Source organism: Vanellus vanellus, assembly GCF_965231255.1.
Source record: "Vanellus vanellus genome assembly, chromosome: 1".
Lineage (NCBI taxonomy): Eukaryota > Metazoa > Chordata > Aves > Charadriiformes > Charadriidae > Vanellus > Vanellus vanellus.
In genome coordinates, this window is record NC_138905.1 from 50,659,535 (window position 1) to 50,672,806 (window position 13,272).

The following is a 13,272-nucleotide window of genomic DNA, read 5'->3' on the forward strand; positions in this document are numbered from 1 at the left end:
GAATTATTCCCTGAAGCGCACCTAATAGGCTTTATCACTGACTACATAATAGGCTTTATCACTGACTACAGAGGGGCTGAAGAATGGTTGCTTTGCATGCATGCCTGCCTACACGTGGATGAGACGAATTCCTCTCCCAAATAACTTGAAGTGAAATTGGAGAAAGCAGGCCAGCGGCTCTCTGATCTACCAGGTGAGATTCAGACCTGATCCCTTGGCTGTTGTCTCCTAACTCTGCTTCAGCATCCTGTTTTGCATGACACAACGTGTTTTTAGATTAGGTGCTGAGAGATGAAAACCAGGCACTGCATCTGACAGGAAAGGCAATCACCTATATCGCTAAGAGCTATCAATGTTGTGACCGAGATGCTAGAGTTCAAGCTGACACCCAACGAATTTGTAAAGAAACTCCCAGAAGAGAAGAGGAACCATGAAAGGATGTATAAATCAAGCTGAAGAAAGTCTTCTTAAAAAGAGCGGATTTCTTGAATTATGTAGTTTGGAAGTAACTCCTATTATGTGCAATACTACTCAAAAAATGCTTTCTCCTAAATATATTTTTGGAAGTAACTCTTCAAATGGAAAGGTTTCAATTCTTGAAGTGACGTACTTTCAACATAAAAACATTACCTACCCAAAACAGTGCTTCACGAGATCCAGAGCAAAGTTAGATAGAGGGAACTTTTGCCAGGACAGTCAAGTCATTTCTGTTTTACTTCAGCCCAAAACAAAGCTGGCCCCTTATTATTACTTTACATATCGTTACCTTAACAGAAATACCTACAGATTATTGCAAACCAAATAGATAGTTTCATACAAAAAAATAGTAAGTGTTTGAGAAATAACAACTCTGTTCCTCCTGTGCCTTTTATCGCCTTTGGATATTAGTTACATTGTGGATGTCACTGATTTCTGAATGGAAAGAGGCTTTTCTCCATACAGTTTGGGATACACAGAAAAACGACCTTTGGAATTCCATAGAAGTTGGTTCTATAGTATAGAAAGGGTGTCTGCTTTTCAGAGCATTTTAGAAAGTTTTTCTATTAATACTGGGGGGTGGGGATGGTGTATTTTTGTCTTTGTTTTGTTTTTCTTCCATAAGTCATATTTTTGTTTGCTCCCAAGGAAGTTCAAAAATAAATGCTTTATACAGAAATCATTGTGTAAAAGTGGGAACGCACACTGCATTGCCTGCTAACTACTGTAAAAGTATTACTGTCTACTGATTTAAAAAAAATAAAATTCTTATTTTTAAAGGCAGAACTGGCAGTGCATGTTAAAATCATCCAATACTTGCTCTCATTATTATTAAATTCCCATTTGCTTTGCCAGATTTTAAACATTTGGCAGAGGTTTCATACAATAGATGTCTGCTATTAACTGAAGTTTTTGAAACTTCTCAGGCAAAATGTTCTGCATTTTTGAGGGCAATCCTAGAGGATATATATTCCCATAATAACAAAATGGGAATTTCTTCTTATACAAGTCTAGTTTTGGATTAGTCACTTGAAATATTGATGGCAAATAAAAAAATGTTTTTTGTGTAATTTATGTTGGTCCCATGAAATCTGCCGAAATTTGTCTAAGGTAAAGCCTTGGAAAAATGGCAGACAGTGTCTCACGGACTAAACTTCAAAAGATTTCTGTCCACACTTACTGGAAGCATCAGCTGAACTTGCAAGCTTTGTGGCTGCAGCTCTGGGACAAGCCAAGACTTTCCCCTCTAACTGAAAACGGGAAGCATCCTTTCTTTTTTCTTTAATGAGGGATGGGAGAAGGAGCCTGTAGGCTTTTAGAAGACCAATATTTTGGTTGCAGAGCTACGCACCCAGAAATGAGAAAGAACCAGAACATATATCTCCTTTGCTACTTTTTTTGGTCTCTCTGGGGACGGTTCAGATGATGAAGCAAGGGTTGCATAGCCCCCTGCCCCATTTCATCCAGTTCCAGCATGACGATGTATCTTAATAGCACATTCACACTGTGTGTTGGATGAGACCCTTCCTCAGGGTACAGGATGTCCTAACTCTGGGAATAAATCAGCATTAAGGCATGTAGCAGATTGCCGTCTTTGGACCACTGCTCTTTATTTGTTCAAAAGCTGAGAAGCAAGAGGTGACCGAGGCTGGCATTCATAGGGAAAGAAACGGACATCCTCATGTGAATGTTTCCCCAGAAAAATAGATTTTATCTTTTCATCTACTGCATAGTTTCTTTGTGGTGTTGCCCGAGCCATTTAAACTGAAGTTTTCATAGGGGTCACTAAGTGCATGCTGTTTATTCTCCGGGCACTTGACTTGAGACCTGAGGTCTGATTACCAAGGGAGCTGAACACTTACAGCTGCATCTGAAGTCAACAACATCTGTGCTCTGAGCCTGTTAAGAGTTATTCAGAGCTAAGTATATGGAAAGCAGGATCTCAGATTTTTGATTGGGACAGCAGGAATGAGTTATTTTTAACAAGTTACTTTTAATTGGTGTGGCTGCTTCTACCCTATCTTGTGAAAGCATCTGTGCTGAGACCACATCTGCCAACTTTCTCACCACAGAAATGCTCCTGGAGGAAACTCACTGATAGACCAAGAGATAAGACTCCAAGTGTGTTCTGAAGTTTTAAGCCCTCATTAGGATGCCCCCCCACACACAGTGTAGGCTATCTGACCTTAGGACCAAATCTTACCTGGCTTGCCCTGCAGATCTCCACGCTGACTTGCATTCTAGCTGGAAACCCATAACCTCACACCAAGCTCCAGTACCGGTAACCCACTGCACTTGGTTTGCTCCTACAAGACCGCAGCAGATGAGGTGAGATACACAGACTGATTTTTAAGGCCAGGTCATATTGCAAAGCTGCCACGGACCCCACAGGGCTATTACCAGGACTGCAAAGACATGCCATTTGATTCTCTTGTTTTGGAAGGGCTGTCAAGCAGCCATAAACACATCACATGAACTCAGAAGCAATCCTCCGTTCAAGGAACTAACCTGGGAGCAGTGCTCAGACAGCGTATTACCTAGGTGGGTATGGTCAGGATACACCGAATTCTGGAGGTTATTTGAAACAGGACACAGTAAAGCCCATTTCCAAACAGTTCCATCAATGGAGGATTGGAGGAAGAAAAGTGGAGCAGAGAAAGCTTTTTTACCTCAGTTTAGAGAACATGCAAGGTTTTGAGGACAAGCAGCCAAAAGGCTGGAGGCATTGTAATAAAACACCTTTTTGGCTGATGCATAGAGACCTTTCAAGAGGTAACAGATAATCAGCAACCTGACATTTTCTGGTATGCGGAAAACAAAGCACAAATCCGTCTATGAGCCTATCCTACAGCCTGGATGCAATCCAGGCCCCCATCCAGCCAGGTATAGCTGAGATGTTGCTTGTGCTTGTTGCCAATGTGTGAGAGACCTTCTATGCTTGTCAGCAGCAGGAGACAGGTTGGATGTGACACACGATCTGATACAGAACAAGAGAGAGACCTCAGGGAAGCACAAGAAAGAACAAATTCAGCAAATGATGTTTGAAAACACCGGAAGAAAGCTGAGGACCTTTCCAGCCAGTTCTGATAGCCTACATATCTCTGAAGGGCCAGCAGGGACATTGCTGGAGGTACGTAATCCTGGACCACATTATTTTATTTCTGGACCTTTCACCCTAAAGAGGTTGCCAGTAGTCAAAAAGGCTGGCTAGGTGTGTTACGGCTAGGGGGAGGTCCATAACAGAGCTGTGAGGCACTTCTAGACAATGCGGCACTCATTTATTTCTCTATCTGAAGGCTACAGCTCAGCCTGAGTTTTGGGTTATATCAGGCAGAAAACCACAAACTATGAGAATTGCTTGGCTCTTAAGAGGCAAGGCAGCAAAGCTGAGAACAGGTTTGGTCCGCCTGGCTATAGTTAGTCCTCTGGCAAACAAATGAGCCTACGTTAATGTTAAGGCTAAAACAAATGAGAGGATAAGGAGTTGTACAGACAGAATCTGGGGATCTCCTACATTAAGAAGTGACTTGCTGGGTGAAAAGGGGAGAGGGCTGGCCGGAGCAGCCATTGGTCTACGTTGCTGAGGCAACACGAAGCATAAGGTTTCAGCATACAGAGGCTTAGTAGCACGACTAATATGCGAGTTCAGAAGGTGACTGCAGAGGCCAGTGAGGACATCTGGCTGTGTGTATTTCTGGAACAACAACGGCTGGAAAAAAACACTTAGGATAGACATGGTTACGTTCAAGTTAGCAGAGATCATTGACCTGAAGTATCATCTTGATCCATAAGGGGGCATAGGTCTTACTTGGAAATTAACCCTGGGAGGAATCATATGGCAAACCCTGCAGCTGTTTAAAAGATGATGGCTAAGGCTGATGGCAGCATTACAGTCCAGGGCAGCAAAGGCCAATGAACTGAGGCACTGGCTGTGCTCAAAGGAGACAGCCAGGAAAAGATGCGTAAAAGACAACTGATTAACTTTAGCTTCAGAGTGGAGGTGTATTTTAGAGTAAAGTTAGTTTACAGGAAGCTGAGATTTGAGCAACAATGTTAGAATTTAGACCAGAAGAGGCCATTCATCTAATGTAGTTCTCTATTTTACAAAGCACATGCAAGGTACCTGGAGCTTAGTCAGTTAAACGACTTGGCTACATTTTCTTCTGAGGATGAAAATTACAGTGCAAAGAATTAATGCTTGGCAAAGGTTTGTCTAGGATTGAGTTTATAGTTGGAGCTGGATGATACTAATTTGGAAAGATAGTAGTTTACGCAACTTGAGAAGAAGTGGTGATAGGAGCCAGTTAAGTACACATAAATAGTCCAAACTGAGAGAGGTACTTGCCTTATTACAATTAGGAGTAAGAGACAAGCTAGGCAGTACAAGTGAATTCTGGGTAAAATGAGGGCAATTATGATTTCACCTGCATCCAAAAATAGTCCCCCAAGTTAAGCCAGAGAAGTGTTTAAACCTTTAAGAATATTTTTAATTATGAGTAATGGAAGTAAGAGATAGTTTTCAATTTATAGCACCAGCAAATGGGAAAAAAATAGAATAACTACTTTTTATATAAATGCTACTTGGTTAATGTAAATATACTGATCATATTAAGGATAAGTCTCAGCTAGAATTAAAAAAACAACAACAGTCCCAGCACTACGTGCCAGAGAGCAGTTCTCGCCAGCCCTGATCTCAGGCTAGCACTCTAACTTCTTTCTTTTACTAATGTTTACCCAACTGCCTCTTTCAAAAATGACCCCACATGGCAGCGATCAAGGCCCAAGTATGGGTCTTGGTATGTGGGAGATGTACAACAGCCTTCTTTCTAGCCCAGCCATCTCTGTCATCCTCTGTTGCATGTAGGCAAACAGAATAGCATTATTTGAATTAGACATTCACAAGTTGGGGGCAGATTTAGACTCAGGATGAGGCTTCCATGAGCTGAAGAGCAGGACTAAGGTCTGGTCTGGTAGACCCTGTACTAATTTGGGGACCGGTGCTCGCAAAGGGGCACCTAGATACTTTCATATCAGAAGTTGTGGAGGCAAAATCCTAGTAGCAGCTTTAAAGCACACTCAGAATATTTCAGCTAAGCAGCCGAAGAGCCTCTTTATGCACTACACAAAAATGTAGAGTGCCAGGAGCAGAGGGCATAGCTCTCAGCTCTCCCCACCACAGAGGTGGCTTCACCCCCTCAGGAAGGGTATGGTTTCACTTGCTGACTGTCTGTCCCCTTCCCACAGAAGCCTGTACTTCTTCCCGGAGAGCTTCACCACCCCAACCTGCCCAACTGCAGCGCACCTAGGTCTCTCCTGTGGGGTTGGAAAAGATAGCTTTGAACACTGTAAAATCTCCACATATTTGCATATTTCATCAGGCAGTAAGGTCTGTTCCACTTCATCTGCTCCTAATATCACCTTGACAGCAGCATAAGGAGTCAAAAAAAAAAAAAAAAGGAAAAAGAAAAAGAAAAGTCTTATGTTCCTAAAACCCCTACTTAAAGCAAATACACTTGTACAATCAACTATCAGAAAGGGTGATCACCTTTTTTTTTAACTTATCTCTTTTTCTTAGAAACCAAACTCAATGCATACTGAAATAAATATTGTCACAGTCTTACAAAGAGTTTTCTAGTTTGTTTTCTTCTGTCCTTGTCTTCAAAGTATTCTCCCTCAATCCACAGTCACATCCGATGCCAAGCAAAATCAAAGGCACTTACTCATACCAGTTTTGGGGTACCATATTTTGGGTTGTGGACAAGATGTTAAAAAAAAAACAAAACACCTTTACAGAAAATGAAAATGTCATAGTGCAAATTTCTGCATTTCAAAGTGTTCACTCAGCCCTCTGAAAATACGTGTTAATTACACAATAGATCTGAACATTTGTGGAGGTTAGTGCTTCCTCACAAGTTATCTACCAAATAAACCATCTTTTCCCAATTTTCACTTTCAATTCACCCAACCAAAGAATGCTTAAACCAATTCTGATGGTTTCCAATCAGTTCTGCAACACAAGAAAATAGTGCATTATTGGTGTTTGGATGAATTCTCAAACACTCCAATACTAAAATCTGTCTGTGTTCAGAATTACTCACATAGTTAATTTTAACTCACTTGTTAAAATTAAAATGTAATTGTAAATAATGTAACCAAGGGATGTATCGCTACTATTCTGCCATGAAGGATGAACAATGCACAGTTAGATCCAGCCAAATGAATCAAGACAAGTGGAAAAAGAAAGGATTGTTGGAGGGGTGAAGGCATTTCATCTGTTCTTGCAACTTATTACATACTTGACAGATCATTCTTGCCAAACTTTATCAATGTGAAAAGTACAAAAAAAAAAATTATAAAAGGAATGAAGTTTAATAAAATGTATGGATCGTGTTACCTTTTGTAAATGGGCATTGATCCTGAAGCCACTTCCGTCTGACCTGATAAACAAATCCCCTAGAAACAAATCTACAAGAAGAAACACTAGTTCCCTATACCAGCATTCAGGAAGGAGGCTTTCAAAGAGAAAACGCTGCTGCTAAACCTAGTATCAGTTAATCAAGCACTTGTTGAAAATTTGACTTAATTGCTGTGCTATGAAAAGGACATGACATACTGGAAGTTGGTAAATCTTCACCTGGCTACCTTGGTAAGTTTAATCATATACATTAATTTTTCTGCGTGTGTGTGGCATGTTTCTGCACTGTTTTTAACAAGGTACGTTCTTCACAAATATTTTGCTGCTGAGAATTTCTACTCATAAAAGCAACTCTTAAGTACTCTTAAAGAAACTCATAAGTTTTGACTTACTAAAAAAAAGTTTGGTGAACCGAAAAGCAAATATGTCATATTTTTAATATAAGATTTCCATGAAAAGATGTCTTTAAACTTTTATATTTCTGCAACAGAACACTATTCATGTGAATATCTGGAAGCTCCATGACGAGTTGCAAAATTCTGCATGGAGAAGAGGTGATTATTTAAAACAACCAAAAAACAAAAAAGCAGAGAGAATTCCTGGCCAAACAATGATCAGTTAGATGTGACTGCACTTCACAAAATAAAAGTCTTGAAAGATTAAAAAGTAGTAACAGCAAATCTCAGAGCAATGTTATGCAATCATATCTTTGCTCTGAAGTGGAAAATAGTAATAATTTGTCATTATTGTTATTCATTATCTATTTCAAATTTGATTTTTAGTGTTTGTCCATTTTAATAAGCATGTGTTAATTAGACTTTATCTATTAAAGAGGAATTAATAGATGCTTATATATTTGTGGCTATTCACTACATTTGTGAAAGCCATTTCCATCATAAAGATATGCTTTTTCTTCCTGTAAGCATCTGAACGATTGTCCTAATGGCTGAAGAGTTTGTGAAAAAACAATACTTTGAACTAGCAAACTTGATGAAATAATTTCTTTCTGATCACTTTATAAATCAATCGATGCAACTATGTAATTAGACAAAAATCATATTCAATGTGTGATATTAAATAGCTTAAGAAAAAAGTCAACACATGTTCGAATAAACTCATTCTAATAAATAAAAGTGCCCAAAAGAAGACAGCAATCATGAACAGATTCAGAATTCCTCTTAGCAAACAAAGAAGCTGAATTAAAGAGGCTGAAGAGATTGAATTAATAATCTTCAGTTATAACTTGAAATGTCAGTCCAGTTTTAGAGAGATTAGTCAAAATACCTTAAAATACAGCTTCATGAATCACAGAGCATAAGATTATTGACTGATCGAACAACAGATAAGTTACTTTGATAAACTGTTGTCTTCATTTATGTATATGTTGTAATCAAATATGTTTACTACAAAATAATTCTCCTGCTGAAAAGAAAAGCAAGAGTGATTAGACTCACCTTAAATAAATGTTAAATTGTATTTGCTTAGGCATTCAGCAAGTAATTAGTATTTGTACATAAACGATTGTGCAACAAGGAGTCCTGAGAGCTACGGACTTCATTTTTATCCCGTGTACAGCAGTGTCACAGTCTCACTTATTGATGGGGGAGTGGCAACAGGAAATTAGGTGGCTGCAGCACCAGATGAGCAGAGCTCCTTTACCATCTAATTAGTTCTCCTGACTGATGCTGACACTGCTTGCTCACTCAAGGCTGTTTAAACAGCTTGCCAAAATTGGGTCCTGAAACTGTTGAAACCTACTTTTAAGCACGATTCAAAGTGCAGGCAATTGTTTCTGTACTGTGCACATATCTACATTATTTTGTTTAGATTTTTTTCTATTTGCATATTTTCCCATACAAAAATTCATATGGCAATTTTTTAAGAACCTTCTCTGATCATGTTTCTTAGGCACACACAGATATAAAACTTCATGCTGCAATAAAGAATGCAACAACCAAGCTCTGATTATTATCTAGACCTGGTCAAAGAAACCTGCGTCAGGATGGAACTTCTAAACAGGGAAGCTGATCTTCATGAAGAAAATGTTGCTTCGCCTGGAAGCAGCAGTCTAGAAGATGGCTTCAGTTCCTGTGAAACGCAGGCAGTATCAGTTTGTATGGACACCACCATGCCTCCAGGTGACTACGTTCGAAGACGAGGTTATACAGAGTCTTCACTTCTGAAGCTTCCTGCAGAGGAGGGCATTGGGATCCCCCATGCCCCTTTCCAGTTTGACCGGCATGCTCTGGCCAGAATTTCCACTTCTCCAACTTTAAGGCGTCTAAGGATGGCCTCTGCCTCACAAGCAATGTCATTTCAGGACTGCCCTGGCACAGCTCAGCTGGGGGATCAAAAGGAATACACCAGCTCTCTCCACCACATTTGTAAGAGTCCACCTCGGTGCAATACGACTTCCTCATTGTCATTGCCTTCTTGTGTCCATGCAAAATTGCTGTCTTCCAAAGCCAATTCTGAGACAACTATAGCAGATCCAGAGTCTGCCGGCCCCAGATCGAAGCTGCCGAGCCAAAAAGATCCTCTCAGCAACAGCAGTCCCAATAAGACCCTCCAAAACTCTTGGAGAGCCAACTCTGCTACGCTGCCTAGGAGACTCCCCTGCCCCAGTCCTACACCACAGGAGGGTGTCCAGGTAAGAGGAATAGGATGATGCAATCTCCTTTTCAGTCTTGCATGTTCAGTGTTGGTCCATCATGGCCCAGTGCACAAACAAAACCACAATTCTTAACCTGAACTGCAACCTGGCCTGTGTTTATTTCAACAACAGACCAACTTCTATGCTCATCAGGAAGGGAGATTTTTCCTTCCAAATCAGCAAGAAGTAACGGTTCCAGCCTTGTCTCTTGGTAACCAGCTTGGCCTAGTCCACTCCTGCACATGGCCACTCTTTCCCACCTCTCTCCATTCACCCTGGTGGGCCAGTATAACTGTTAGTGGGATATAAAAGAACAAGACTAAGTAATCCAGTTCTGATTTGGGTTTTAGAAGATTATTTTCTTTCCAGGGTCCTTTAGCAGGGTTCTTCCTAAGCTGGGTCAGTTCTCTATTCCGTTGTATTGAATAGCACTACTAACCCCGACAAAACCAAGAATAAAGTCATTAAAGATGGTCAAGCCAAATTTAAGGTTTGCTACTACCAAAGGAAGAGGTCCCATTCCCTTTCTTTATTTCCACTTACCTAGCTCTGCCACTCACTGGCCCCCTCCATTTTTACGTTCAGCTCCATAAACAAGCAGGGAATTGTGTGTTTTCTGAAAAAAAGAAACACTGGTCCAGTGAGTGCCGGCGTCAGCAAAGAGAAATAAGCAAGGGAGGAGTTAGCCCTCCGTCTTTGCCTGGCAGCAAAATACTGTTCAGCTATCCCCCATAACTTCACCCCAAGGAAGTCATGCCCTGCATAAGCCAAGTTTGCTGCTAGATCTGCTCTCAAAGACCTTGCGTTACTTGCACAAGCAGTTAAATTCGTACACGTGCTTGACTCCATCTTTATGGAAAGCACCAACAAACACATTTCACTGAATGCGGATGGTGCTAAATGGGTGTACCAGCTCTTTACTACGCAGTTAGTTTTGTGCCACAGGCCAAAAGCTATTTCCCCCCCACCTTCAAATATAGAAAACATTCTGGATATCAAATGAGTTCTCCTCCTTTCTTTTCAACAGTGAAAATAATTATCCAATGCCTAACTCTACATAGTACATTTCTCTAAACAAATGAGTACTTTTTTCAGAAAATCAGGTTGCTTGCTTGCTTTCTGACCAAGTAACAAGAATATCTCACTTTCTTTCAGAAGAGTGGATTGCCCATACAAAGGTATGCATATATTTGTTTTATCTTATTCGAAGCTTCACTTCTCTACATCTTTAATGAATCCGCTTCACTCTAAGACAAAGCCGAACAGCGAGGCACGTATGTGTAACTCAATTTCAATTTGTAGATTTGCTTTGTGAAATGCCTGTCACCAGCTTGTTAAACTGGACTTCTTAATGAGATTTTCTTCCAAAGGTGGCCCTCTCCCCAACGCGTTTAGCTATATTCCGTGCACTATTTCAGCTGGACCATAGCTCTGCACTAGGAACTAACTGCCAAAAGGTCTGGCTGTTTGGATTAGCAGTGTCAGATTTCAGCTTGAAGAATGTGAAACATCTCATAATCTTGAGCGACATTCTTCAAAACTTTGTGGAAGGGAAAAGCGAGCAAAGAAGCTAGCAGAACAGCTCAATATTGTTCTCCTACACGAGCAAAGCAGATCTAGGACTGGATGGGGGGGATTGTTAATCCTACAAACTAAGACAAATTCTTGTATTTTGTAAGTTAGAGCAGGCAAAATAAGGTGCTGCATACTGTAGAACTGTGCGGTGAATTGCATCAAGCTCTTCCAAGCAATCCTATCAGAAAGTAAAAGCTTGATCAGAAATGAGTTTGATTCAGCCATGTTTGTTTCCTTAAGAAGTTCAAATTTTTACAGAAGGGAAACAAAGTTTATTTTCTCCCCACACAACAAGGAAATGGGAGCTAGTACGTCCCTTAATAACCATACCTCTCTCACGGATGGGGCAGTGCTCACTTTACTGCATGGTCCCCTTGAACATTTCAGGTGGGGCAGGCAGGTGAGTGAGGAATATCAAAAGCACCAGCACTGGTGAGCAAGTTTTGGCAAAGACAGAAGTAACCTCACAACAAACAGCAATAGACTGCTTCTGCGACTCTACCATAACGTGTTTCACTTGTTAAGGCAGTAGACATGATTAGGTGAGCTGTATCTCCTCTTCTTCCCAATATTTACTCAGTTTTCAGGTAAAAGCTCTGTTCTAACCCGCAGTTTACAAACAGGTCTGTGTTTCAAGTACGTTTATGTTTGGGACTGGGTGGGTTGGAGCAGGCTGACACAGTCTGTGAGTCACTACACCACACAGTTCTCCAGGCGAGGCTTAACAGATGTGTGTGCGCATCTGAAATCACATGTTCACTGTGGAAGAGGCTTCCTGGATTTTCTGAATTGTTGCAATTTCCAAGACGCTCTTTAGCACTTTGAATTTACAGCAGAGATGGAGAGAGGAGGGGAGGGAAAGATTTTTGCGTCTCGGTGTGAAAACAGGTGATCTGTACCTCTTATGGGAGGATTCTGCTCTGATCCAAGTCAAGACTGTAGTACATAAGCATATCTCACCAACAGTGTGAGGACTTGTGTGATTTCTAGCAAACTTCAGGGCAGAATTTGAAGAATACTGAATGCAAACGTACATTTAACGTAGACACCTTCTCTTGGTGCCACTTGCCTGGCAGCTTCAGAGGAAAGCTGCTAGATGCCAGCTAGGATATTGGCTCTGGACTTCCATCCAGACACATTCTAAAAATCAAGAAATCACACAAGGAACGATGCAAGCTTTGTTCCATAGGCATTAGCAGGAAAGATTGACAAAAGGAAGTTTGGATTATGTACTGTGATTTATATTTTTTCTCTTGACTGATACTAGAATGTGCAGAAATATAAAACAAAAATCACTGGTTTCTGCTTTAAACTTTTTTTGTCAAGTTAAATTTGGTCCAAGGTCTGGGCAAATGATGTATTCAGCTCCTCCTTTATCCAAATCATTAGCCTAACTCCTTAACAGCTAATCCCTTCTTATCACAGCCAGACAAAACTGCTGAAATGTCAGATTATTCTTTCCATCTAGAAACACATTGGGACAGTTAGCAACCCTCCTCCGAGGGCTGACATATACCATACAGGGTAAAAACACACCTCCATCCCTCAGTTTTAATGAACATCTCTTCTCCCTGCTCCCAGGCTGTACTTTCAAAAGCCTTTCTTAAAGCAGCAATGCTCATTTTAAACAGCCTTCCCCCACACAGCCCTCAGTCAGGAATGCCAATACATCTCTGTCGGCATGGCAACATGATGAACCGATGCTAATTAAAAATAATCAGCCAAAACAAATAAAGAGAAAGGATGAGAGGAGCAGCACAGAGAGAGGTGTGTGTGATGAAGGCAAGGTGAGATGCTAAAGCCAACACTGCAGTGGAAGGAAATGTTGATAAAACAAAACCTTTAGTTTACTCTGAGTTCTTTTTCTCCTTGCACCATTCAGCGTGTCAGAGGCTGTGTGGAAAACTGGATTGCACTATTTCCTAAAGACAACCAACTAATGAAGAGTCTTCTCAGTAACTGCCAAGGCAGCTCATTTGCAATGAATTGAGGGAGCTGGGCCCACCTGTCTTGAAGTGCACCTCTTCTCCTTTTAATATTTTATATGCCCGGAAAGTGTCATGCTAACTCTTTGAATCAGGGAGTCCAAATACCCTCCCTGAGTGACCTGGGTAACAGTGTCGTCACCTGGCAGCTATCTCAGTACTGTGAC

At 40.8% G+C, this 13,272-nt stretch overlaps 2 protein-coding genes across 2 annotated transcripts in view; one reads left to right on the top strand and one right to left on the bottom strand.

Annotated features, from left to right (window-relative positions):
- The window catches only part of EEA1 (early endosome antigen 1), a 211,486-nt gene that overhangs the window by 85,531 nt on the left and 112,683 nt on the right, over window positions 1-13,272 (bottom strand). The gene's annotated exons all lie outside the window — the stretch shown is intronic.
- PLEKHG7 (pleckstrin homology and RhoGEF domain containing G7) overlaps window positions 8,838-13,272 on the top strand; it is a gene marked incomplete at both ends in the record, with an annotated part of 35,102 nt that continues 30,667 nt past the window's right edge. Inside the window, 2 exons of the mRNA XM_082497702.1 lie at window positions 8,838-9,542; window positions 10,701-10,723. Coding sequence (XP_082353828.1) covers window positions 8,838-9,542; window positions 10,701-10,723 — 728 coding nt within the window. The remainder of the gene's footprint in view (window positions 9,543-10,700; window positions 10,724-13,272) is intronic.